This window comes from Pelobates fuscus, chromosome 7 (assembly GCF_036172605.1).
Source record: "Pelobates fuscus isolate aPelFus1 chromosome 7, aPelFus1.pri, whole genome shotgun sequence".
Classification (NCBI taxonomy): Eukaryota; Metazoa; Chordata; class Amphibia; order Anura; family Pelobatidae; genus Pelobates; species Pelobates fuscus.
Window position 1 is genome coordinate 118550292 of NC_086323.1, and position 27931 is coordinate 118578222.

The window sequence follows — 27931 nt, forward strand, 5'->3', positions numbered from 1 at the left end:
CTTGGGCGCAAACTTCATCGAGGGAACCCTAAGGCGGAGATTCCTAGAGGACAACCAAACCCTATCACCCGGAGCATAAGAAGGAGCCGCACATCTGCGACGATCAGCAAATCTCTTTTGAGTAGCAGCAGCACGACAAAGAGCAGCATGGACCTGATCCCACATCTTCCGTAAGGAGGCGAGGTGCTCGTCCAAAGCGGGCATTCCCTTGTCGGAGAACACACCGGGAAGGACAGCGGGTTGGAACCCATAAGCCACCATAAAAGGACTTACGCCAGTAGAAGAATGAGACACAGTGTTCCTGGCAAACTCAGCCCAGGGAAGGAGATGGGACCAGGGCCGGACTGGGAATTAAAAGCAGCCCTGGAAAAAAAATATTTACCAGCCCCATAATGTGTTGCGCCAGCATAGTGTGCAGATACAGTGTTAGAACAGATAACTTTAAATAAAAATTACTCTAATGTAAAAAGCGCACTCATAGGCTTCAAAATAAACAAAAATGCAGATTTATTTTAAGCAAATGTGAATCCCTGGTGGTGGCAGTGCTGAGAGTGAACTCTAGCCCGTAGCTCCAGGGCTAGAGTTCACCCTCGTGAGAGCTGGAGCATTGCCGTGGAAGCTGGGGCAACGCTCTGTGCTCACGCGAGAAGGACCCAGGGGGCTGCTAGAGCTCCCCGGGTCCTCTCTTCCTCCCTCCCCTGCTGGCTGCCCGCACGGTGCCTGCGGAACAGGGAGGGAGATCGGCCCGCAGGGGAAAGTCTCGTGGGGGGGAATTGCCTTGTTGCCCCCCCATCCACCAGTGATATATACAGCACCTATGTGCTATGTGTCTCTTTATCTCCAGCCCCTCTGTGTGCCTTTTTGTCTCCCCCAGGTACTCTGTATGTTTCTTTCTCCCCCTCACTGCTCCACTGTGTCAATGTCTCCCCTCTCCTTCCCAGTCTCTCTCTCCCCCCCTCTGCCTCTTTCTCCCCCTCCCTTGTGTGTTTCCCTCATTTCTCCCTCTTTGTCTCTCCCTCCTCCACACCTCTCTTCCTCCCCACTTTCCCAGTGCCTCTCCACACCTCTCTTCCCCCCCACTTCCCCAGTGTCTCTCCCTTCTCCCCACCTCTCTTCCTCCCCACTTTCCCAGTGTCTCTCCCTCCTCCGCACCTCTCTTCCTCCCCACTTTCCCAGTGTCTCTCCCTCCTCCGCACCTCTCTTCCTCCCCACTTTCCCAGTGTCTCTCCCTCCTCCGCACCTCTCTTCCTCCCCACTTTCCCAGTGTCTCTCCCTCCTCCACACCTCTCTTCCTCCCCTCTTTCCCAGTGTCTCTCCCTCCTCCCTTCCTCCCCACTTCCCCAGTGTCTCTCCCTCCTCCCTTCCTCCCCACTTCCCCAGTGTCTCTCCCTCCTCCCTTCCTCCCCACTTCCCCAGTGTCTCTCCCTCCTCCTTTCCTCCCCACTTCCCCAGTGTCTCTCCCTCCTCCCTTCCTCACCACTTCCCCAGTGTCTCTCCCTCCTCCTTTCCTCCCCACTTCCCCAGTGTCTCTCCCTCCTCCCTTCCTTCCCACTTCCCCAGTGTCTCTCCCTCCTCCCTTCCTCCCCACTTCCCCAGTGTCTCTCCCTCCTCCCTTCCTCCCCACTTCCCCAGTGTCTCTCCCTCCTCCCTTCCTCCCCACTTCCCCAGTGTCTCTCCCTCCTCCCCTCTTTCCCAGTGCCTCTCCCTCCACCATCTCTCTATTACCCCATCCCCATGTACCTAGAGACGTCAGAGGGGGCCGGCCGCGTTTCAGGCTGGAGCCGCCGGGCCGGGTGGCAGCCTCGCCGGGCCGGCAGCACTTCTGTCATTAGTGATGCTGAGGGGGGAGGAGCATGTCTACCATGCTCCCTCACGGTACCCACAATCCCCAGCACAGCATCATACTGATACAGCATAATGTGCTGGGGATTGTGGGTACCGCGAGGGAGCATGGTAGACATGCTCCTCCCCCCTCAGCATCACCAATGACAGAAGTGCCGCCGGCCCGGCGAGGCTGCCACCCGGCCCGGCGGCTCCAGCCTGAAACGCGGCCGGCCCCCTATGAGTGTGCCACCGGACCGGCCACCCGGTGGCACATATATGCGCAGCCCCCAGGTGCCGCGGCCCACCGGGAAATTTCCCGGTATCCCGGTGGGCCAGTCCGGCCCTGGATGGGACCAGTTGTCCTGGTGTGCATTCGTGAAACAGCGTAAATACAACTCCACAGACTGATTTGCTCGTTCGGCAGCTCCATTAGATTGCGGATGATAGGAGGAAGTAAACGATAAGGAGACCCCCACCTCAGCACAAAAGCCTCTCCAAAACCGAGAGACAAACTGAGGGCCCCTGTCAGATACGATATCTTGTGGTATACCATGCAAGCGGAACACTTCTTTGGCAAACACCTGAGCCAACTGAACCGCAGAAGGTAGCTTCTTAAGCGGAATGAAGTGCGCCATTTTGGAGAACCTATCCGTTACAGTCAAAATTACTGTCTGCCCATCAGATGAAGGAAGATCCACAATAAAGTCCATGGATAAGTGTGTCCACGGTTTCTTGGGTACAGATAGGGGCATAAGGAGTCCCAGGGGTTTAACATTAGGGGACTTACACTGTGTACAGACACGGCAAGCCTGCACGTAATCTACCACGTCTTTTTTGAGTGAGGGCCACCAAAACTGTTGGAAAAGACCCTTGTAAGTCTTGGTAACCCCAGGATGACCAGCCGTTTTGGCTGTGTGAAATAAAGTTAACAACTTCTTTCTGTCTTTTACTTTCACGTACAGCTTACCAGTAGGAGTCTCAGAGGGTGCTTGGGATTGGTATGACTTGATACCATCAAGAAAAAGAGACGAGATAACCAAACGGGTAGTAGCTATTATATTAGTTGTGGGTACAATGGGCTCAGGAGTGGAGGTAATAGAATCTACAGGTTCGTACTGGCGGGAGATGGCATCAGCCTTGACATTTCGATAACCAGGCCTGTATGTGATTATGTACTGAAAACGTGAGAGAAATAAAGACCATCTAGCCTGACGAGAGGATAACCTCTTAGCATCTGCGATATAGGATAGATTTTTATGATCGGTTATAACCAGAATCTTGTGTCTAGCTCCCTCTAACAAGTACCTCCATTCTTTAAATGCCATCACTATAGCTAATAATTCCCTGTTCCCAACGTCGTAATTCTTTTCAGACTCTTCGTCATACGATTGTCTTTGTGACAACACTGCTCCTATACCTGATTCAGAGGCGTCTACTTCCAGTACAAAGGGAAGGGAAGGATCAGGATGGTGTAACACAGGGGCAGTGGCAAATGCCTTTTTTAGAGTCTCGAAGGCCACAATAGCATTAGGATTCCAAACCCTGGGGTGTAAACCCTTTTTTGTCAGTTTAGTGATAGGGGAAATAATGGATGAGAAGTTTTTAACAAACTTTCTATAATAATTGGCAAACCCTATAAATCGCTGTATTGCCTTAAGTCCTTGGGGAAGGGGCCAGGACAGTATAGCTTCCAATTTTGAAGGATCCATGCTGAATCCTTGTTCAGAAATAACATAACCCAGGAATTGTACAGAAGTTTGGTCGAATAAGCATTTCTCTAATTTACAATAAAGACCATTCTGCAACAACCTTTTAAGCACCATCCTAACATGAGTATGATGTGTCTCCAAATCCGGAGAATATACCAGTATGTCATCAAGGTAGACTACGGCACAGACATGCAGTAGGTCTCTAAGGACATCGTTTATGAGATCCTGAAATACGGCAGGAGCATTACACAATCCAAAAGGCATGACTAGATACTCGTAATGCCCACTGCGTGTATTGAACGCCGTTTTCCATTCATCGTTCTCCTTGATACGAACAAGGTTGTAAGCCCCCCTGAGGTCTAGTTTTGTAAAATATTTAGAACCTTTGACACGATCAAACAACTCCGTAATGAGAGGGATCGGATAGGCATTTTTAATCGTTATATTGTTTAGTGCTCTGTAATCTATACACGGTCTCAAATCGCCCTCCTTTTTCGCCACAAAAAAGAAACCAGCACCAGCCGGAGAGGAGGACCTTCTAATAAAACCTTTAGTTAAGGCTTCCCATATGTACTCCTCCATGACCTGGTTCTCTTTCTCAGAAAGAGGGTAGACCTTACCCCTATGAGGCATAGTACCCGGTAATAGGTTAATGGCACAGTCATACTCACGGTGTGGAGGTAACTTATCTGCCTCCCTTTTTTCGAAAACCAATGCAAGGTCTGCATATACAGAAGGGACAGAAACAGAAAGTGGTTTAGCTGTGGGCACGTTGAGTAAACAAACGGGACGTACCTGGGCCATACAGTCTCGTTGACAAGATTCCCCCCAAGAGAGCATGTCTAAACAACCCCAATCAAGTACTGGGTTGTGTTTAAATAACCAGGGAAAACCCAGTACGATGGTAGCAGTAGGGGAGTCAATTATTTGGAAGGTTAATCGTTCCTTGTGTAAAGCACCCACAGACATAACTATATCTTGGGTTTCATGGGTCACCAGAGGTTTCTCAAGTGGTCTACCATCTATGGCCTCAACGGCCAAGGGTGTGGCCTTTCGGATCAAAGTCAGGGCTGCGGTTTTGGCAAAGTTCTCATCCATAAGGTTGTCTGCCGCACCTGAATCGATCAAGGCTTTGGTTGTTATAGTGGTTTTATTGACCAAAAGAGAAACTGTAATAAACGGTCTGGAGATGGACACATGAGGGGACAAGGTCATAACACCCGAGGCCGACCCCTTTCTGGGCCTTAGGTGCTGTAGTTTCCCTGTAACTTAGGGCAGGTATTACAGTGGTGCCCCCTCTTACCACAATAAAGACATAACCCCTCCCTTCTACGATACGTTCTTTCCGCCTCAGTTAACCCTGTAGCACCCAATTGCATGGGTTCGGGGGATGGTTGCCTAGGAGCGGGTAATGCTAGTAATGCAGTACTGGGTAGAGCAGGTAACACCCGTGTATCCAACCGTCTTTGAGTACGCCTCTCTCTAATACGGTTATCAATAAGGATTACATAGTCTATAACATCATCCAGAAGAACAGGCAGTTCCCTGGATGCTATTTCATCCAGTATGTAAGCGGCCAAACCCTCCTGAAAGGCTGTTACGAGGGCGTCATTATTCCAAACCACTTCAGCTGCTAGAGTGCAGAATTCGATAGTATAATCCGCTACAGATCTGTTACCCTGTCGAACCCTAAGCAGGGCTTTGCCAGCAGAGGCAACCCTACCGGGTTGATCAAACGTGCGTTTGAATGCTGACAAAAAATCTGCAAAGGACATAGGAGACATATTTTCCCACATGGGGTTTGCCCATGCTAAAGCTCTCCCAGACAGGTGGTTTATCAAAAAGGCAATTTTGGACCTGTCGGTGGGATAGGAACGTGGATTCATCACCAAATGGATGTCAATTTGATTGAGGAAACCACAACACAAAGCTGGGTCACCACTATAGCGCTGTGGCGGTGTCATATGGACTACATGAGCAGGAACGGGTACTGGAGTGGCAATGGGTTCGGGCACAGCAGCAGCCGCCTCCTGGACGGCAGGCTGCAAGTGTGCAGTACGAGCCAGTATGGTCTGTAAAGCTTGAGCAAACTGATCCATACGGTGGTCCAAGCCATCCATTCTTGCCTCCTGATTAACTAGGAGCTGGGGTATGTCAGCAGGTTCCATTATGGCCCTGTTGTAATGTCACGATACTGGGGAACCCAACACGCTAACACACACACAGACACACAGACAGAAAGTGTGCAGTACCGGTCCTTAGAGTGGCCGGGCTAAGCACACACAGAATAGTCAGGAGACAAGCCGAGTAAGGGGAACCAGAAAACAGAATATCGAGAAACAAGCCGAGGTCAAAGGGTAGGAGAAAGTCACAAAGTCAGTATAACAAGCCAGAGAGTACGAAACCAGAAAGCACACGTTTAGAATCAATACTATAAAGCAAAGACCACAACAGGGCACAGATAGACAGGAAAGGTAAGTATTTAAATCCTAGCCTGAATCCTGATTGGCTAACCACCAATCAGTATTAACAAACACACGTGGGGGATATCTATACCCCCCACTGTGTTTGTTGCACTGTAGCTTTAACGCCGGGTCACGTGAGTGACCCCGGCGCTTAGATAATAGTGCCGGCTCCCAGCGTGCAGCGTTAGACATGCTGCCGCTGGGAGGAGGAGAGGAGGACGCGAGCGGCGTGTCAAGAGGAGAGGACGCCGCTCGCTTATCGGTAAGGGGAGAGGGGACCGCGGGCGGCGACGGACCGAGGGTGAGTGCTGCGAGAGGATTGCAGCCTCCCCTCACCGCTGCCCGCGGAGCACTGACAGCCCTCACTGATGCCTGCACTGACATACACTCACTGACAGATACACAGTCATTGGCACACACTGACTCTCAGATACACATACACACACTCACACACACACACTGACTGATTATCATGGTAAATTGATAACCCAACACGCAGTATGTAAACCCACAGAAATCCAAGCACGTATTATCGAACCTCAGAATGGTCGGATTTAATGTAGGTAGAAAAGAGTAGTCAGAGGATTGCCAAAAATCAGAATACTAGAGATTAGGAGAACGATACAAGAAAAGCTGGGTTAGGATAACAGAAATCAGGAGATTAAAATACAAGCCGAGTCAAGGAACCAGAAAACAGGAACTTCAAAAGCCAAGCTGTAAATACGCAAGGGGGAATCAAAGAGCAATAAGGATAACACAAGGAACCACAATAGGGCAAGGAACAAGGCAAAAGGCGCCCCTTTTATAAGGGAGCGTCTTTTGCTTTAAGGCCACGCCCCCAAAATGTTCTGAGCCGGTATTGATGACGAGGGGCCGTGTCATAAAAAGGGGCATGACTCCAGTGTCCGGCGTGGGACATGCTTAACTCATTGGGAGAGGAGTCTGCTCTGGATCCTGCTCCACATGGGCGCGATGGAATAAGGTAAGAGATCGTGACACTGATTTGACACACACATCCTCTGATTTGACACAATCTGACAGGCACACAAGCTCACTCACAGACACACACTCATTCAGTCACAGACAGACACACAAACTCATTCACACACACACACACACACATTCACTGACACACACATAGTCACTGACAGACACACACACACGCATTCATTAATACACACACTGATACTGACATACTCACACTCACTTTCTCACACACTATTTTTTAAATTTTAATTTAAAACCACCCAGCCTTCCTACCATTTGGAGACCTGGAGTGGATTTTCGCCCTGGGCCCCAGTGGGACTGATGTCACAGGGGTCCAGTGAAGCTAATGGCAGATGGGCTAGCGTGCAGGCGGGTGCGCAGTGGAGGCGGCAAGGATGCTGTAATCTCCTTCCTATGCTCCCTTGCATTCTGAGGGAGCTAAGCATAGAGATCACACAATTCAGCATTCCCACGTCACGGGGGACCAGCCAGCCAGCTCTTTGGGCCCCCCATGAAAGAAGCTGAAAAGGCATCTGCTGGGTGTTAAGGGTGGGGAGGAAATGTTCTTACCAACATATCTTACAATTTAAAGTTTAGAATAGGGAGATGACAAGAGGCGAGGGAGGGGGGTATTAGATGATAATGTTCAAAATGTGTCCAAACATGCATGTACATTTAACCCTTTCCCGACCAAAGACGGAAATTTGCCGTCAAGCTTGTTCTTACGTTAAGGACCCTTGACGGAAAATTTCCATAATTTACTAACGTTAACGCCAGATCACCGCGATCGCGGCGATCATGGAGTTAACGCTGTTGCTGGGTGCCTCAATGTCACAGTCAGACCAGCAACCGCCAATAGTGCTGTCCTAGCACTGGCTGTCACAGCGATCACAGTGCTCCTGGGATTTCTTATCCTCCTCCCTCCACCTCTGTGTGTGTAGAGAAGTGTAGAGAGACGGATCGGTGCTGCAACATTGTGTGCCATTTTAGTTCAAACTGTAGTTGTGTTTTAAAAGTAATTTTAGTACTTTTAAAATAGTTTTAACCCTTCCCTTGCCCTTTTGATCACTGCCTGCAGTGATCAGTATACTGATCACAGTATTTAACTGTGATCTCATTTTTTTTTTTTTTTTTACCCTGAAGGGTTAATTTTGATTTTTTTTTTTAACCCTTAGGGGTTAATTTTATTTAATTTGTTATTTTATTAATTTGACGTTGATTCTTTAGTTAGCTGGAGTGGGTGGACTTTGGTGGGAAATTGAGTGTTAGGCTAGTTAGGGACTAAAAGTTTAGAAAAGTTTTTTAAAAAGTATAAAAAAAGAAAAACGTTTAAAAAAAACTAAAAACTTTTTAAAAAGTTAGAAAAACTAAGCTCAAGTTACAGCTTCTCAATGTCTAGAAGGTACACTGCTGAGGAGGCCTATGATATTTTAGCAGCTGATTGACGCCACAGACACAGCCTCTGAGAGTGGTGATGACTCTTTGCCAGATACTGCAGGATCCTCTGTTGTAAGCGCTGAGTCTTCTGACATGGCTCATGACGCTGGTGACTGGGAACCCCCAAATAATTTTACGCCTGACATAACAGAGTTTACTGATAGTCCTGGAATTCAGTTGGACTTGGCTAACTACAGTGCACTGGATTTCATGCAGCTATACGTGGGGATGATATTTTAGGGGATATCGTCACCGAGACCAAAATTTATGCTGCGCAGTACCTGACACTTAATGACCAGAGTCTCATCACCAGGAAAGGGAGTTGGTACCCCATCAGTGTGCCAGAATGAAAAAAAAAATTGAGCACTAACTATACTAATGGGCATTATTAAAAAGTCCAGCATCAGGATGTACTGGTCCAAAAATCTTGTATGCAGCACCCCTATTTACTCCCAGACCATGAATATGTCCAGATACGAAGCAATACTTTGCTTTTTACACTTCAGCGACAATTCAAAGTTCACCCCAAGAGATAATCCTCAGTTTGATAATAAGATTCGCCTCCTAACTTCCCTCTTCAACAGACAATTTGGCTCAATTTACACCCCACAAAAAATATTTGTGTAGAGGAGTCTTTGATGAAATACAAGGGCAGACTGGGGTTTAAGCAATATATCCCAGCCAAAAGATCCCGGTATGGGATAAAGTTATATAAACTTTGTGAAAGTGCCAGTGGCTATGTTTACACCTTCCGTGTTTACAAAGGTAAAGACAGCCACTTGGATCCCCCAGGTTGCCCGGATATCATTGGGACTAGTGGGAAAATTGTATGGGATCTAATTAACCCATTGCTAAACAAGGGGTATCATTTATATATAGATAACTACTACAAGAGCATCCCTCTTCTTAGGATGCTTTATTGCTTTGAAACTGTGGCACTACCTGAAAAACACGTGTCGGTTTCCCAAAAGCCCTGGCACAAAAAAAGCTCAAGAGGGGGGAAATGGCTGCTCTCTGCCAGGACGAACTGCTGGCTCTAAAATTTAAATATAAAAAGAAGGTGTTCATGCTAAAATCCATGCATACTGAGGACACTCGAAGAGTCGCAGTTCGTGACAGACAAGAAACTAGACGGGTGCCAGTCTGCATTAGGCAGTACAACAAGCATATGGGGGGAGCTGACCAGTCCGACCAACTGCTGCAGCCATATTTAATACTGAGGAAGACCAGGGCATGGTAAAAAAAAAAGCTTGGCATTTACCTAATGCAAATGGCGACACACAATGTCTTTATTCTATACAAAAAGACAAATGCTGAAATTAAATCCACATTTCAGTTTCAGATTTTCAGTTTCAGCGGATTTCTGGGCTGCTCACTGAGTGCCACAGTGGGGAACCATCAGCCGGGCCTAGCAGCAGAAGGGTTGAGACAGGTCACTTCTGTTTCCGCATACCACCAACCCCCAAAAAGAAGACACCCCAGAAAAGGTGTAGGTTGTGCTACCAGAGGGGCATAAGGATGGAAACCAGTTATTACTGCCCTGATTGCCCCTCTCAGCCCGGCCTTTGTATTGGTTCTGGATTACTAATTGATCCAGCACGCAGAAATAGTATCACACCTAGGATTGAGGATAACGTCTAAACGAACCTTAGAATGGCCAGACTTAACGTACCAAAGAATAGTCAAAATACTTGCCGAGGTCGGGGATGCAGAATGAGACACAACGATGAGGGAAAGCCAAAAGTCAAGGATACCAGAAATCAGGGAAGTCAAAAGGAAGCCAAAGTCAAAAAACAGAAATAATACGTTCTGGAACACCTTCTTGGATAATCAGCAAAGGGAAACCACGGCAGGGCAATGAGTGGAAGGAAAAATTAGTTATAGTTATAAATAACCCTCCTGCAAATCCGATTGGCCGTACCTGACCTTTGACCCCAAAATGTGCATGTGCGTCTTTTGCATGATGTCACACGCACGTCGACGTCGTCATTACCGTGGGCGGACGTGGGGGCTATAATATGGCGTGGATCGCAGCGGCGCAGGTATCACGGCACAGGACCGCTGGGCGGCACTTCCAGCACTCTCAGGAAGGTAACCTTTACTACTCTCCACGTGGAGAGGATGGATGCGTGACAATTGGCAACTGTTTCAAAGTTTTTCACACCCAGGGCGAATAAGTTGCAAATTGTTTATATATATTGTTTATATATACACATTCCAAAAGATTTTTTTGAACAAAACTGATATGGCTTGGTCTCCAATGTGCCCCTTCAACATCTACATATCCCTGAAAAAGGTACACATGGGGGTATTGTTGTACTAAGACGACATAGCTGAGCAACATATTAGGTGTTATACTGCCGTAGCACACATATTGCAAAATATACAGTCAGTAACATCACAAGTGTGTGTCAAAAAGGCAGAAAAAAATGCTAATTACTACTAGACTTGGTACAAACTAGCAAAAATAATGATCCTATACTAGGGTTTAAAATATGCCATTTGAAATAGCCTGTGGTGTCTTCTTTAAGAAATGGTAGGCCTTTGTGATTTTTTTTTCGAACATTAAAACTGCTATAATGCCCCAAATTGAAACATGGGCCCATCAAATCCGCCTCTCAAAATTCTACTGTAAATACTGAAATGGACAGGTCTCCTATATGGCATTGTTTCTACACGAAATAGTGCCAAAGTCATACAATTGATGTTTTGTTGTACTCAGCAGATGTAGCTGAACACAAAATGAGGTTTTGTACAGGAATAGCACACACAAACATTACGAAATACACATGAGAAGTTCTTTGTTATAAATTTGTGTTAAAAAAAAAAATATACATTTTACTCCAATATTTAGCAAAGATTGGCGGTGAAATGGCAACGTAAAAAGTGTCAAAATAGCCTGTGATGTCTGCTTTATATGAATATATACTTTTGTGTGGCAATTTTATTTCCTCTGATTCAGCCTTCCTACCTTTTGGAGACCTGGAGTGGATTTTCGCCCTGGGCCCCAGTGGGACTGATGTCACAGGGGTCTAGTGAAGCTAATGGCAGATGGGCTAGCATGCAGGCGGGTGCGCAGTGGAGGCGGCAAGGATGCTTTAATCTCCTTCCTATGCTCCCTCGCATTCTGAGGGAGCTAAGCATAGAGATCACACAGTTCAGCATTCCCACGTCACAGGGGACCAGCCAGCCAGCTCTTTGGGCCCCCCTTTAAAAAAAGCTAAAAAGGCATCTGCTGAGTGTTTAGGGTGGGGAGGAAATGTTCTTACCTAGATATCTTACAATTTAAAGTTTATAATAGGGAGATGACAAGAGGCGAGGGAGGGGGGGTATTAGATGATAATGTTCAAAATGTGTCCAAACATGCATGTACATTTAACCCTTTCCCGACCAAAGACGGAAATTTTCCGTCAAGCTTGTTCTTACGTTAAGGACCCTTGACGGAAAATTTCCATAATTTACTAACGTTAACGCAAGATCACCGCGATCGCGGCGATCATGGAGTTAATGCTGTTGCTGGGTGCCTCGATGTCACAGTCAGACCAGCAACCGCCCATAGTGCTGTCTTAGCACATGTGATCGCTGTGACAGCCAGTCACAGCGATCACAGTGCTCCTGGGATTTCTTATCCTCCTCCCTCCACCTCTGTGTGTGTAGAGAAGTGGAGAGAGACGGAGCGGTGCTGCAACATTGTGTGCCATTTTAGTTCAAACTGTTGTTGTGTTTTAAAAGTAATTTTAGTACTTTTAAAATAGTTTTAACCCTTCCCTTGCCCTTTTTTTTTTTCTTCTTTTTGCTCTCCATTTTTCTGTCGCAACAGTCTTTTCATGTTTTCTCTTTGATACTGGTTAGCCAGCTGTTTGCTTCATTTGCATCCCAAAAAAAAATTCTTATCCTGTTTCCAAGTAAACTTTAAGGATGTTGGAAGACCCCATTGAAATCTGATCCCATCTTTTCTCAGAAAGTCTGTCACGGTAGAAAAAGATTTTCTCCAAATCCTGGTATAGTAGGATAAGTCTTGCAAAAAAATTATATCTTTATAAATAAAATTTATTCGGGGTTTGATACGGCTGGCTTTCATTAAATTATTTCTCATTGATAGTGAAAAAAGCTCACTATTACGTCTCTTGGAAGGTGTGAAGCAATTGTATTGGGTTTGTATATTCGATGGAAATTTTCTATTTGATATTCATCTGAAGGTATTTCGGGTAGGACTTCTTTGAATAGGTTATTTAAATATTCTCTTAATTTTTCATTAGTAATTTCTTCAAAAACCCCTCTTATTCTTATATTTCTTTTTCTTGATCTATCTTCCAAAGCTGCTATTTTCAAATCGAGATTGTCAGCTTTATTTGTTAAAAAATGCATTTCTGTATTGATTGCTTTTATTTGAGTTCCAAACACTTCACATTTTTTTTCCACTTCTACCACTGATATTGCAACATTTTTAATATCTTGTTTTATATCATTGAGATTCATATACATATCTTGTTTTAATGTATTGAGTTGTAGCTCCAACACTTGTTTAAATTGATCTAATATATTAATTGAAGTAGTTGCTTGAGATTGTATTAAAGCAGTTGGAATTTCCAAATTAATGTTGGAGGTATTAATCGGGTGTGTCGTGCATTCAATTTGCTGTTCCTGCACGTCTTTAATAGGAGTTGAAAAAAAGCCAGATAACCTCTTTTCCATTTGTTGAACTGATTTAATTTCCTTTTTCTTTTCTGTAGTTGTCTTTCTAGTTGTCATTTTTATTTCTTGTTATTTCTTAGGTGCTTCTTAATAAAAAGAAAGAGGGAGAAAAAAAATATAATTTCGGCTAAATAGCCTGCCTTATGTGTAGCTTTTGGCTTAATTGAATTAATCAATTACCTTGATCTCCTCTTATGCAAATCTTATCTCAAGCTAATATTAATATGCAGATATGTTAATGAATTTAATATGTTGCAGTATGTTCAGGGTACTCACAGTTTTATTTATAGCTGTTTAGAAGATTACTGAGGGTTTTTTTCTCTTTTTTCTTTCCCTTTTTCCTTCTTCCCTTCCGTTTTCTCTTCTTTCTTAGCTCTTGTTTTTTTTTTTTAAAAAAAGGAAATCTCTTTTTGTTCTCTGTATAGAGAAAAGAAACACTCTGCAGAAAAAAAACCCTTTTTCTTTTCTTTTCTCTTTCTTCCCTTCCTTTCCTTCTCCTCGGTAGCAGCCCGTCAGTGTGCTTTTAACACGAACTTTAAGGATCAAGCGTCGCTATATTGCTCCAAGCTGGCTACACCAACCACTTCGTCGGATCATTCCAGCCAGCCAAATAGAAATCACGGAGCGGCGTGGTTAGCTCGTCTCCGCGTTCGTTCTCCTCTTCTTCGTTCTGGACCCGCCCACCTCTAGCACGTGTGGCGTCTCACGTCATCACGTACCCCCCGGAACATCTACCCGGACTCCTGGTGTAGGTTGTGCTACCAGAGGGGCATAAGGACGGAAACCAGTTATTACTGCCCTGATTGCCCCTCTCAGCCCGGCCTTTGTATTGGTTCTGGATTACTAATTGATCCAGCACGCAGAAATAGTATCACACCTAGGATTGAGGATAACGTCTAAACGAACCTTAGAATGGCCAGACTTAACTTACCAAAGAATAGTCAAAATACTTGCTGAGGTCGGGGATGCAGAATGAGACACAACGATGAGGGAAAGCCAAAAGTCAAGGATACCAGTAATCAGGAAAGTCAAAAGGAAGCCAAAGTCAAAAAACAGAAATAATACGATCTGGAACACCTTCTTGGATAATCAGCAAAGGGAACCACGGCAGGGCAATGAGTGGAAGGAAAAATTAGTTATACAGGGAGTGCAGAATTATTAGGCAAGTTGTATTTTTGAGGATTAATTTTATTATTGAACAACAACCATGTTCTCAATGAACCCAAAAAACGCATTAATATCAAAGCTGAATATTTTTGGGAGTAGTTTTTAGTTATAGCTATTTTAGGGGGATATCTGTGTGTGCAGGTGACTATTACTGTGCATAATTATTAGGCAACTTAACAAAAAAAACAGCCCAAACCAGTACTCCACCTCCACCTTGCTGGCGTCTGAGTCGGACTGGAGCTCTCTGCCCTTTACCAATCCAGCCACGGGCCCATCCATCTGGCCCATCAAGACTCACTCTCATTTTATCAGTCCATAAAACCTTAGAAAAATCAGTCTTGAGATATTTCTTGGCCCAGTCTTGACGTTTCAGCTTGTGTGTCTTGTTCAGTGGTGGTCGTCTTTCAGCCTTTCTTACCTTGGCCATGTCTCTGAGTATTGCACACCTTGTGCTTTTGGGCACTCCAGTGATGTTGCAGCTCTGAAATATGGCCAAACTGGTGGCAAGTGGCATCTTGGCAGCTGCACGCTTGACTTTTCTCAGTTCATGGGCAGTTATTTTGCGCCTTGGTTTTTCCACACGCTTCTTGCGACCCTGTTGACTATTTTGAATGAAACGCTTGATTGTTCGATGATAACGCTTCAGAAGCTTTGCAATTGTAAGAGTGCTGCATCCCTCTGCAAGATATCTCACTATTTTTGACTTTTCTGAGCCTGTCAAGTCCTTCTTTTGACCCATTTTGCCAAAGGAAAGGAAGTTGCCTAATAATTATGCACACCTGATATAGGGTGTTGATGTCATTAGACCACACCCCTTCTCATTAAAGAGATGCACATCACCTAATATGCTTAATTGGTAGTAGGCTTTCGAGCCTATACAGCTTGGAGTAAGACAACATGCATACAGAGGATGATGTGGTCAAAATACTCATTTGCTTATAATTCTGCACTCCCTGTAAATAACCCTCCTGCGAATCCGAATGGCCGTACCTGACCTTTGACCCCAAAACGTGCATGTGCGTGTTTTTCATGACGTCACACGCACGTCGACGTCGTCATTACGTGGGCGGACGTGGGGCTATAATATGGCGTGGATCCGCAGCGGCGCAGGTATCACGGCACAGGACCGCTGGGCGGCACTTCCAACACTCTCAGGAAGGTAACCTTTACTACAATCTCCACGTGGAGAGGATGGATGCGTGACAATTGGCAACTGTTTCAACGTTTTTCACACCCAGGGCGAATAAGTTGCAAATTGTTTATATATATATATATATATATATATAAAAATGTATATATATATATTTATTATTTAGTTCTTGCATTTTAAAGTTGCTGACGTTTAGGGCCCAGGAGGCTGCTGCAATTCTGACCTGTGACTCTGATTATTTCATTACTTTATTTTTCTAATTTTATTTAGTTAATTAGGGTGCGTGGTAATTCATGGGAAATTTGGGAATTTAGTGTTACGTTAGGGGTTTAACCCCTTAAGGACCAAACTTCAGGAATAAAAGGGAAACATGACATGTCACACATGTCATGTGTCCTTAAGGGGTTAAAAAATAGAAAAACAAAAAAAATTTATAACATTTAGTTAAAGTTTTTGTGTAAAAAGTTAAAAATGCTTAGGAAGTTCTGAATTCTATAAGAGTTGACAGACAGTGCCTCAGAGTTTGATCCAGGTTAATACAGTGATTAATACCTTCTTTAAGAAATGGTAGGCCTTTGTGGGGTAGTTTGAATTATCAGCCTGTTAAAATGCTCTAAAATTACACATCATTTTTTTTTCAAAGATTTTTTTGAAAACACTGATATGGTCTCCAATGTGCCCCTTCAACATCTACATATCCCTGAAAAAGATACACATGGGGGTATTGTTGTACTAAGACGACATAGCTGAGCAACATATTAGGTGTTATACTGCCGTAGCACACATAAGGATTGCAAAATATACAGTCAGTAACATCTCCAAGTGTGTGTCAAAAAGGCAGAAAAAAATGCTAATTGCTACTAGACTTGGTACAAACTAGCAAAAATAATGATCCTATACTAGGGTTTAAAATATGCCATTTGAAATAGCCTGTGGTGTCTTCTTTAAGAAATGGTAGGCCTTTGTGATTTATTTTTTTCGAACATTAAAACTGCTATAATGCCCCAAATTGAAACATAGGCCCATCAAATCCACCTCTCAAAATTCTACTGTAAATACTGAAATGGACAGGTCTCCTATATGGCATTGTTTCTACACGAAATAGTGCCAAAGTCATACAATTGATGTTTTGTTGTACTCAGCAGATGCAGCTGAACACAAAATGAGGTTTTGTACAGGAATAGCACACACAAACATTACGAAATACACATGAGAAGTTCTTTGTTATAAATTTGTATGTAAAAAAAAAAATAATACATTTTACTCCAATATTTAGCAAAGATTGGCGGTGAAATGGCAACGTAAAAAGTGTCAAAATAGCCTGTGATGTCTGCTTTATATGAATATATACTTTTGTGTGGCAATTTTATTTTCTCTGATGGCTATTAAGCTTACAAGACAAACATACCAAATTCTAAAATCGCTCCACATTAAAAGTTTTTTTTTACTCCTTGTGCTTTGTGACCTGTAACTACCAAAAAAAAAAACCTTAAATTCCTACACACATTATATATTCTGTAAATCAGAACAACTAAATGAATTTATTTTTTATTACTTTCCTTAACCTGCACTAATTATGCACACATTGTTATTGCAAAAACTGTTAAAATTTGTTTGCTGTCCTCTGAGACTTTAACCACTTAAAAGGACACTCCACTGCCCAAATGAAAAATAATCACAAATAAGTAGATATACCCTAATTGAAAACACGCATGAATTTATTGTGTGTGTTTGTCATTCAGTGTATATCTAAAAACAGCTTGCAAAATCTGCACTTATACATGTGGTATTTGGCATGCATGTGCATCAGTCTCTAATGCTCCTCTATGTTGAGCATAGGATTGGTCATTGCAGAGAGAGCTGGAGGAGGCGCAGGATTGCCAGCTGCGATCAGTGTGCAGGAACTACAGCATGAGAGGGAGATCTCCCTTTCATGCTTTAATCACACAGTACAGAGCATTCTGTACTGTGTGAGCTGCACTGTCTGATTTAGGATTAGATGAGTTGGTTAATGGGTATGCATGTGGGGTATCACTGTACTCAAAAACAGTATCAGACTACACATATGGGATGTTTACAGCACTGGGACACCTGTGGTCTGTGAATTTCTCCGAAATCAAACACTCAAATCAAAATATTCTGACCGAGGTTCATGCTAAAATTGCAAAATAAAAAGTGTGAAAATGCTTAGTTACATAGCCTTGGGGATGTCATTTCTACAAATATATACTTTTGTGTAGCAGTCTTGAATTTGTGTACATTTTTGTGTTAAAATAATTTTTCAAATATTTATAAAAAACATAATAATAATAAAATAAAAATACATGTATAAAAGTTTTTTCTTAAGTTTGAAACTGTAATTTACTCAATATTTGTTTTTATAACTTCTAAAAATGTATTGAAATTCCAAGCAAATTAGGCATTTTTACCTAATCGGCAGTAATTAGTGAATCTATTTTGAGTGCATTTTCTTTCGTTGTACTTTGTGTGTAGAAAATGTTAAATATAAAACTGAGGAAAAAAGTTGTTGTGTTTTTTTTATGGAGAAAAAAATATCTTATTCTTATTTAATTTTGTGTTATGCATACACACGGGGTATCAAAATACTCCCGATTTCGCCATTAAAAAAACAATAAATAATAGAAAGGATGAAATGATAGTAGAATGGCCACATGACAAATGTGCCTAAAGGGGCTTGGTTATGTCACATCGCAAGCCTTGGTCCTTAAGCACTGAACAATCTTTCCATCCCACCCGCACCCTAATTTTCCAAAATTACTGTTTTCCAGAATTTATTTTACAATGGCAGCCCTAAAATAAATTGTTACAAGTTTGCCTTTTTAAAACTAAAGCTCAGTCAGATCCTTGGGCATTTCACAAGTAAGCATGAGAGCTCACAACACTGGAGTAAAACAATGCTCCACCTATAAATCCACTTATATTAGGGAGGATAGCTACAGTGACCTTCATGGCTTCCAGTAAACAGCAAAGTACTTTAGTATAATAGTAGCTCTCTGCTGAACTCTGGACACAGCATATAAATGCTTTCAGTTGTCGGTGCAGTCTTTAGTGTTTAGAACTCTGCCAGTCACACAGATTTAGTTCACTGGGTCAGGATCCACGGCCCGATTTGGGTCATACCAATGCACCCTTTAGGGGGTGATTTGTAATGTTACTGCCATGCGCCTTCCCTTCGTGGAGCTCGAGCAGTTTCCACACAAGCATAGTCTCCCGGTGCCGTTCACCTCTTTCACCTCCTGCGTAGCTTTCTGCTAGTGGACCCACCCATCTTACTATCCTCGAATGGTAGCGGCCGCAGTACTGGCGACGTGCCTGGGAAGCCGTGCTGATCCGGATGTAGTGTGATTAGTGTGATTACTGCCGGGAGGGGGGGTGAGAGGGATTGCAGGGGCGGCGCTGGCAGGAGATTCAGAGAGGACATAGGGACAGGTAAAGTACAGAGTAAAAGGTGTGAAGGGTGTAAGAGGGAGCGGTGACAGCCAGACAGGGCTCCCTGAGCAGTGTGACCTGCAGCAGGTGGCATGTAAGTACCAGCAGGGAAGTCACAAATACAGACAATCATTGGGTGTGAGTGAGCCCATAGCGCCAACATATTATGCAGTGCTGTACAAAGTGTTAGACTTGCCTGGTTTCCTGGTTTTAGGAATTAGCTTGGGATTTTCCTATGGGCAGGACAGGAAAAGTGCTGCCCTGCTGTATGTAATATTTTATATACAAGAAGAACTAAACCTATTGACTGAGCAGGGCAGTTCATTTGGGATATTTCCTGAATGAATTGATATCTGCCTACTACAGGGCAACGCTTCACATCCCATCTACTACACATCAGCAAGAAGTCAAACAAGGAAATGTGGTAGTTATGGCTATTCTGGGTTATGTATAGTTTAGACCAGGGTTGTCCAAAATGTAGATCCTCAGATGCAGTAGAACTACAACACTGATGATGCTTTGCATGTCTTTGTAATGCCTTTAGAATGGCAAAGCATTTATGAAGATGTAGATTTTAAACATTTGGGGGATCTACCTTTTGGGCACACCTGGTTTAGACCTTGGTGAGAGACCAGGTACCTGCAGCTCGCCTTCCCTTGCAGTGCTTACTATTATCAGACAATAGTTGGCAGTCTGAGGGTGAACTTTAAAAAGCTTTTTTATTTTTTTTTATTGCCATCTCCATTGGTTTATTAGTTGGTGTGGTTATTACAATAGTTTTTATCCATAATATAAAGTTCATATTCTATGTACATGCATATTTGCGGGCTGGGTTCAGCCTGAACAGAACTGTGCTGTAGTTTGCTTAAATGAACACAACCATGTATTCCTGATACTATAGTGTCTCACTATTTAGGTGTCATATCCACTCTGATCTCAATAAAAAGTCAACTCCCCTTTTCTCCCATGCCACGGCTGGGACTGCCTCCGTGGCTGAGATAATCTTTTTTTTTTTTTTTTTTTTTTTTTTTTTTTTAGGCTGTCAGTCAATGTATTGCTTTCCCAAGGTAAAGCATGGGTTGACTATTGCTTATGCATGGCAAAATTCCATGCTGTGCCCATCAGCGTTTCCTCATAGAGATGCATTGTATCTGCTGGTGAACATTCGGTGCCTCCATGCAGAAGGTGGAGACGCTGAACGCCAGTGCTGCACACAGGAAGCATCTCTAGTGGCCGTATGAGGGAGAGTTACATTAAAAAGCCTGCAGGGTCATGCTATACTGTAGCTTAATGTAGTGGTTTTGGTTTCCATAGCAGCTATAGAAACCAGAATTACTACACTAAGCTGTAGTGTCGGCATTGCAGGTCAGGTTGTTAAACTTGTTGAGGGTTATGAAAATTTTAGCCCCAAAAAATACTAAACTCAAAAAAATACTCTAGTCTTGTATGTCTCTCTCCACAGTTTGCAGTGTATTAAATAAACAAGGAATTGCTTTTAAATAAAAATCAAATTGCAACATGGAGGCTAAACTAGCCAAGCTGTTTTGGAGAGTTTTTTTTCGATCCGCGCTGCCTAAATTTTGAATACATTTTAAGTTATCTACACTTTGGTGTTTAATTAATTAGTCCAAATCGTCATTATTTGTTAATTCCTAAACTGGGTGCTACAAGCCAAAATGACTGTAAAAACTAATCAAGTTTGAAAGTGTTTCTATATTTGCTATTTTGGCTTAAATTAAATTACTTTCTATGGTCAATTCCTTACCAGTCTGAATTTTGTAAATAACCATGTATATGTGAATTTTGCACTTTATACAAAACCTTTTTACTTAAAGGGACACTAAAGTCACCAGAACAACTACAGCTTATTGTATTTGTTCTGGCGAGTATAATCATTCCCGTCAGGCTTTTTGCAGTGAACACTGTCTTTTCAGAACAAATGCAGTGTTTACATTAGGGATGGTCTAGGGATAACTCCACTGGACAATTCTCAGATGGCTGCTAGAACTACTTTGGGGCTGTGCAGCACTGCCGTTCAGTATCTCTACCCTCTGCATGGAAACTCTGAATGTTCCTCCTAGAGATGCATTGACTTAATACATTTCTATGAGGAGATGCTAATTGGCCAGGGATGTGTTTGGCTTTTGCTGGCTCTGCCCCTGATGTGCCTCCTTGACAGTGTCAGCTAATTCAATCCTATGGGAAAGCATTGTGATTGGCTCAGATCATAACTTCTGATGATGTCAGCCAAACAGGCAGATCAGGGGCAGTGCCAGCAGCAACAAACTGGAATAAAAGTAAGATTTTTACTATATTTAGGGGTGGAGGGCTTAGATGTTGTTTTAAACACTATACGGTTAGTAATAAATGTTTGTGTTCTTCACCCTATAGTGTTCCTTTAACCCCTTAAGGACACATGACGTGTGTGACACGTCATGATTCCATTTTATTCCAGAAGTTTGGTCCTTAAGGGGTTAAAAGTGTCTTACTCTCTGTATTTCCAAGAATTGCTTTCTGTTAGTGCTTTATATCAGAGTATGTTATCCCACATACTTACATAGAGGTCAAGTCTTCAACCACTACATCCCTCTAAAATAATAATGGTATCAGTCCCCTGGTGCTGTAATGCAGTTTCAAATGGCTTGACATTTACCTGTGCCCTATGGACGCCTCCAATCCGGTTGTTTCTTCATACATACCTAAATTCACAGTTTTTAGTCTAACAGTCACTGGCGCAGCTTTTAGATATACCCACTATGGCAAACATTAAATGCATGTATATTTTCATTGCAGGTTTATCTACTAAACAGTATATTTTAATTTAGGCAGCTTAGTGGTCCTTTAAATGTCTCTGTATCTGACAGGCTTTTAGAGATTGTGTATTTTAAATATGGTTTGTTTATTGTAGGCTATTTTAGCCTGTGCTTTGCAACTCATTTTTACTACAATTCCCTGTTCATTGAGTAATCCACTTTGGCTGTTTAGTAAACACTGAAATTATGTTGAATTGCAAAGCAAATGACAGTTTATTAATAAAATAATATACTCAACAAAGCATGTCACACATTATGCAGACAAGGTCGCTTTAGTGTTTAAGCTGGTTAATCAGGTTTAGGTAGCTTAGTATATTTGCATTTCTAATTCCTTTTTATGGTGTGTAATTAGAATTTGTAAAAAATCTGATTAAAATCTTTAAACATTTTGGGAAAAGTCAGGATTTTTGTCAATACTATTGCATTAGATGATGGGTATTATTTTATTTATCCATATAAAATTACATTTCACTAAAACCTGAAAGCTCAGTTGTTTTACCACATTTACTCATTTATAATATGTAGATAGATATGTTTATTGGGCTATATTTTTTAAAAATGATTACTTATTGTATTTTCGCTTTATTTGTTTTTTTTTTTTACCTTTTTAGAGAGCCTTAGCCATGACTCACCAGCTTATCTCCCGTGCATTGGTATCTCCTCGTTGGTTGTTTGATTCCCTGCGTCCTGGATCTGCCTTGAGTGGAAGTCTCCGTGTTCTGGATGCTTCATGGCATCTCCCAAAAAGTGGGCGTGATGGGTGGAGAGAATACAAAGAGCGTCATATACCTGGCTCCTACTTCTTTGACATAGATGCCTGCAGTGATCGCACATCTCCTTATGACCATATGCTGCCCAGTGAGGAAAAGATTTCGGAATATGCAGGACACCTGGGGATTTCTAACAACAACCATGTGGTGGTCTATGATGCAAGTGACTTTGGTTCTTATAGTGCCCCCCGACTTTGGTGGATGTTTAGAGTCTTTGGACATCCCCAGGTATCTGTATTGGATGGTGGCTTAAAGGCCTGGATGAAAGAAGGATACCCGTTGAAATCTGGGAAAGAGCCACGTCCAAAACCAGTAGAGTTTCAAGCAAAGCTCAATGTATCTCAAGTTGTGGGACATGAAGAGATGGTGGAGAATATGGAAAAGAAGACGTTTCAATTGGTAGATGCTAGAGTAAATGGAAGATTTCGGGGTTTGGAACCAGAGCCCAGGGAAGGTGGGTATTATAGACATGGAGATATTTAGAGTCCATATACTGTGATCTTTGCACAGACATTCCTTCTTACATTATAGAGGACCAAAACAACTTGCACAATTGTTTCAGTGCTTTTATTTGACATTAGCAACGCACATATGCAGGAATAAATTATGCAAACAATCTTACAGGGACATCAGATACCACTTTTTTATGTAGAAACTGCAATGTTTTTATTGCAAGACCAAACACACCTTTAGTGGCTGTCTTCCTGACATACACTAGAGTTACTTCCTCCTTCAGACCAAGTAATACTCAATAGGAGAATCAAAAGGTTAAGAACACTTAGATTTCCAATTAACTTATTCAGATTTTTGAGTTGGGCTTGGCCCAAGCCAGATTGCCTGTAGGGAAGACGGTGGTGTTAGTTTCCCAGAGTCAAGAGGCATGATTCTGTTTTTTGTTTTTTTCTGTTACTGGCTCCTCCTTTGGATGTTTTTCTCAGTTACTTGGACAACACGTTGAACTGCTTCAACAGTGGCATGTTATAGAGGCCCTCTTCACCATTTCTTTTACCTTCAGGATAATTGTGCATGGAACTTAGGTGACTTTTTTATTTTTTTTACTTGTTACTGTTTTTTACCACATTTGCTTGGAGCTGTTTCCAGTCTTTTCACTAGAATGACCAGCTTTACAGCATTGGCAATACAGCTACTCACGTTCTTTTATTTCCCCCTTTTTTATTTTTTCTTGAGCTTTGTTCATTAAAGCTCCTGAATTCTTTGCGTCGTTATCACAAATCAGATAACTATTTTGTATCCTCTCTTTCTGTTGTCTGTTAATCTATACTGCAATGGTGGCTACACAACACTACACTTCATGACTAGTTGTATGGCCACTTTTGTTGTGCTAATATTCCAAATTAATACATTTTGAAGAAAGCGTGTAGATTGAAATACCTTTCCAACAGAGGTGTATAAAAGGTGGGAAAAAAAGAATCTATAAACTGTCTGGGTATACCTTCAACTACCCATGGTAATTAAGCAGCACATTAAATGATATACACACTCAAGCTAAATTTGACATGAAAGTGGATTATAGATTTATTCCATCTTGGTGAATATAAGCATCCACATACATTAAATGAGGTGGGTTATGTAGCAAACGTACCTGCATGCATTTCACATAGTGCTGAGATGCTTTCTCCGCTACACCTTTAGCTACCTCAAAAAGCAAATGGAATTGTAGAGAATTGACCAGGTAGTTGCCAAATTGGGAAAATTCCTGAATTCCCTTTTTTCAGTTCTGCTGTTTTGGCCTGAAATTTTCAGTTCCTTTGTAATTTTTCCACAAATCCTGGTTTTGCAAATAAGCACCATCGAATTGGCAGTAGTAAGACTAGAGACGACTTGGTGTTTATCTACTTTTATAACCTATGTTTTTTACTCTTTGTCTCAGGGATTGAACCCGGCCATATCCCTGGCGCAGTGAACCTACCTTTTCCCAGCTTCCTAAATGAATATGGCTATAAGTCAACTGATGAGATGAAGCATCTGTTCCAAGAAAAGGGCATAGATCTATCCAGTCCTCTTGTTGCTTCTTGTGGATCTGGAGTCACAGCCTGCCACATCGCTCTAGCTGCCTACCTCTGTGGCAAGGAAGATACTGCCATTTATGACGGTTCCTGGGTTGAGTGGTACATGCGTGCTAAACCAGAAGATGTAGTATCAGAAGGAAGAGGGAAGACTCTGTAAGTGTAAAGATTGCTGCACTAGGCATACTATCAGAGACCATGTACGGACAACATTGGGCTACTTTACACAAGTTTTTCCATAAAGATATACTTGTTCTCTTTTAGCCTGACTTGTCAAGTAAGATGTCAATGTTTTCTAGCCTCCGAATGACAATTTTAACAAAAGTGCCTTATGTCTCTCCAGTAACTAAAGCTGCAACTGTATTCTAAACTGAAAAAGATCAAGTGGAGATTTATTAAGATGTCATTAATAAAAGAGCAATGTCTATTCTAGTCTTCAACAACAGTTAAATACAAAACCTGAGGTCTGTCTATCGTTGAATAATAGAGGAGCTGGGTACGATTCCTTTGCCTGAGTAAAATTTTTGCAACTTACATTTAAATGCATTTACGTACTAGTGCAATATGAATTTTGTAAATCTCTTAAATCGGTGGAAAATGAGGTATATGCTGTTTGTGCTAATGGCATTGAGTGGCGTGTCAATGGAGTAATATTAGGTAAAATCTCTTGCTGCATAGCAAAGTGGAAGGTATTTTTATTGAAATAAAGCTGCAAAGAATCAATTAATTTTAATCCTAAAGGGGTTACCATAATTACTGTATAATATGGTGGAACATTCTTAATTTAATATTCTATATGTGATCAGAAACATGAGGAATATGTGAAGAAATCTGTTAAAGAGGTCTTTGGTGCTTTGTAGTCTTTATTTTTGTTTTACTTCTTTTAATAGTGGATTCGAAAAGTGTAAAGTTCTGTTTATACTTTATTTTGCAAGCAAGATAATCACGCTCGAACCCAGTTTACTTGATTCTGCAATATGCAAATGGTTACTCCTGGTGAATGTGAAGTGTGTGTATATATGTGCTAGCAGTGCATGGGCCATGCTTTATTAGTTTGTTTTGTAAACAGTCCTTAAAATACTAAATGTTAAACTCCATATTAATTGCTGGTTCAGGTTTGTGTTCTCTAATCTTGCTCTGAATAACTTTATTTGATTTTTTTAAAATTTTTTATAAACCGATTAAAGAGACTTGTAAAACTCGAATGTGTGTTATATATCTTGATATCAAAAGCATTCATTATAATAAGCAATTTACACCAAACAATTAAGCATATTCTGGCCTGTGGAATTTTGTATATTGCTCTAATTACTTGATTTTGCTCTTACATCACGAAAAGTCATGATTTTATTAAAGACATGGAGGCGAGTATTGCATATGCCTTTCTTTACTGTCCACCAATAGCAGCAAAAAATACAAAAATAGTAAGAAAAATATGGTATATATCGGGGTCTTCAAACTCCGGCCCCCCAGATGCTACTGAACTACAACTTCCATGATTCTTTGAATTACATAGCCAGAGAATCATGGGAGTTGTAGTTCAGCAACATCCGGGGGGCTGGAGTTTGAGGACCCCTGGTATATATGGTAACATAAGCCACTCCCAGACCAAGTCCCAATATAATAGTAAGTGCCTCCCCTAGATCTTTCTCTTTCTTTGAAGATGCGAACACAAATATAACAACCAGGAAACCGGAATAGAAGAATCAGTTCAACCGCAAAAGAACATTGCAGCTAAATTCAGGAAGAGTAAAAGCAGGCAAAAGTCCAACAAGCAGTAACAATTCCAGAACAGAAACAGGACAGTGCCAAACAAAAGCATTCTTTAAGAGGATAAACTTGAGGAAATCCATAGAGCGACTCCGGATCAAGCTGTGAAATCACAAAGGTACAGGAGCCACACGGTTACTTCGGTAGTTGAAATTAACAGACCCCAGTAACAAAACCACTAACGAAAACAGCGTTTAAACTCATGAGCTAATTGTACAGTTAACCAAACAATCAGTGCATAACATAACAAAAAATGAACCGAACAGGGGAAAAAAATGCAAACAAATCTAGAAACCTAAAATATAAACATATACAGGGTGGGACAAGAATCGCCTCCTTGTCTTTAATAACATCATGACTTTTTGTCATATCGCAAAATCATCTGATTTTATTACAAGACACAGATGCTCATATTGCAAGTTCAAAGCTGACTGACAATCACAGAAAAAACCTAAGTCACCGGTTAAAAATACAATTTGTGGAAAGTAGATTAATGCTACCAATCTGCCATCTTAGTCAGATCCTTCAACCGATCGCCCGACAAAGCCGACACACCCCTGACTGAATGGGCACCAAACACTGATGTGTCCATGCCCGCTTTTAACCAAAGAGCAAATGTGATGCTCGTCACCGGGGAGAACGGATGACAAAGGGATTGAAAGAGATGAGGAGTTGAATACGAACGATGTGGTCACAATGCCGGTGCCGAGGGAAAATCCTGATACGACACCGACCTAATCGAAGTCTACGGGCGCCTGGATATATCAAGTCACCCCGTCGAGAGTGTAAGAATGTGCGTCAAAAACCATGGCATGTACATCCGACACCCTCTTGCAAGAGATGAGTCACAAAAGAGTGACCGACAATTGGCGCAGGGAAAGATCCGCTTTAGAAGTCCACGAACGAAACAACAATAAAACAAAAACATCCCAAGCAGTTAAATACCGTTGTCTGGGTGGACGAGAGAGACAGAAGCCACACAGTAGGCAGCACACTAAGGGATGCTGTCCTGCCAGGCAACCCTCAAAACCTTGGTGGACCGTGGAAATGGCAGATCTATACAAATCATCCGATTCAAAAAGAGATGTGAGAAACTGAAGAATCGCAGTCACAGGGGCTGAAAGGGGATCCATGTACCTAGCCAGGCACCAGCCAAGCTCGCCATGCTGACCAATGTGATCGTTGAGTTCTGGGAGCCCATGCATCCGCCAGGAGACGTCGAGTTGCATCCGAAACTCCAAGGACCCCCGAAATCTGCCAAGCCATCAGGAGAGATCTGTCTAGGAGGAGTGGATGGTAACGTTCGGACGGGTCCCAAAGTATATCCGGACGGGCCGGCAACAGCCTGGGTAAATCCACCGCGATCTCCAGAAGTTGTGGTAACCATGATTGTGTCCCCAAAATGGGGTTAAGAGGACCTCGGCCTCTTGGTGGCGAACCTGAGGAGCATGGCAAGCGGAAGAGACCCTTGCCATTGTTGCAGGAAAGCGTCCATGACCTCCGCTGCTGCGTCTGGGCGCTAGCTGAAAAAGGCAAAAGGTCCCCAAAGGAGACTGATCAGCCAGCAAATTAAAAGCACTGACAGGTGAAGTGAATAACATTGATTATATTGTTACAATGGCACTTGTCAAGGGGCGGGATATATTAGGTAGCAAATGAACAGTCAG

The 27931-nt window shown here is 42.5% G+C and overlaps 1 protein-coding gene across 1 annotated transcript; it reads left to right on the forward strand.

The window, feature by feature from the left end:
• Positions 1-18822: 18822 nt before the first annotated feature.
• Positions 18823-24872, forward strand: MPST (mercaptopyruvate sulfurtransferase). The gene is made up of 3 exons (XM_063426506.1): positions 18823-18978; positions 22309-22921; positions 24359-24872. Exons 2-3 carry the CDS (start codon positions 22321-22323, stop codon positions 24652-24654), a joined length of 897 nt encoding a protein of 298 aa, XP_063282576.1. The 5' UTR covers positions 18823-18978; positions 22309-22320; the 3' UTR covers positions 24655-24872.
• Positions 24873-27931: the final 3059 nt, after the last annotated feature.

Excerpts from the sequence above, each read along its gene's own strand:
- MPST (XM_063426506.1), top strand. The coding sequence starts at position 22,321 with ATGACTCACCAGCTTATCTCCCGTGCATTGGTATCTCCTCGTTGGTTG. Across the intron at positions 22,922-24,358 it reads GGAACCAGAGCCCAGGGAAG|GGATTGAACCCGGCCATATC; the intron begins GTGGGTATTATA and ends TCTTTGTCTCAG.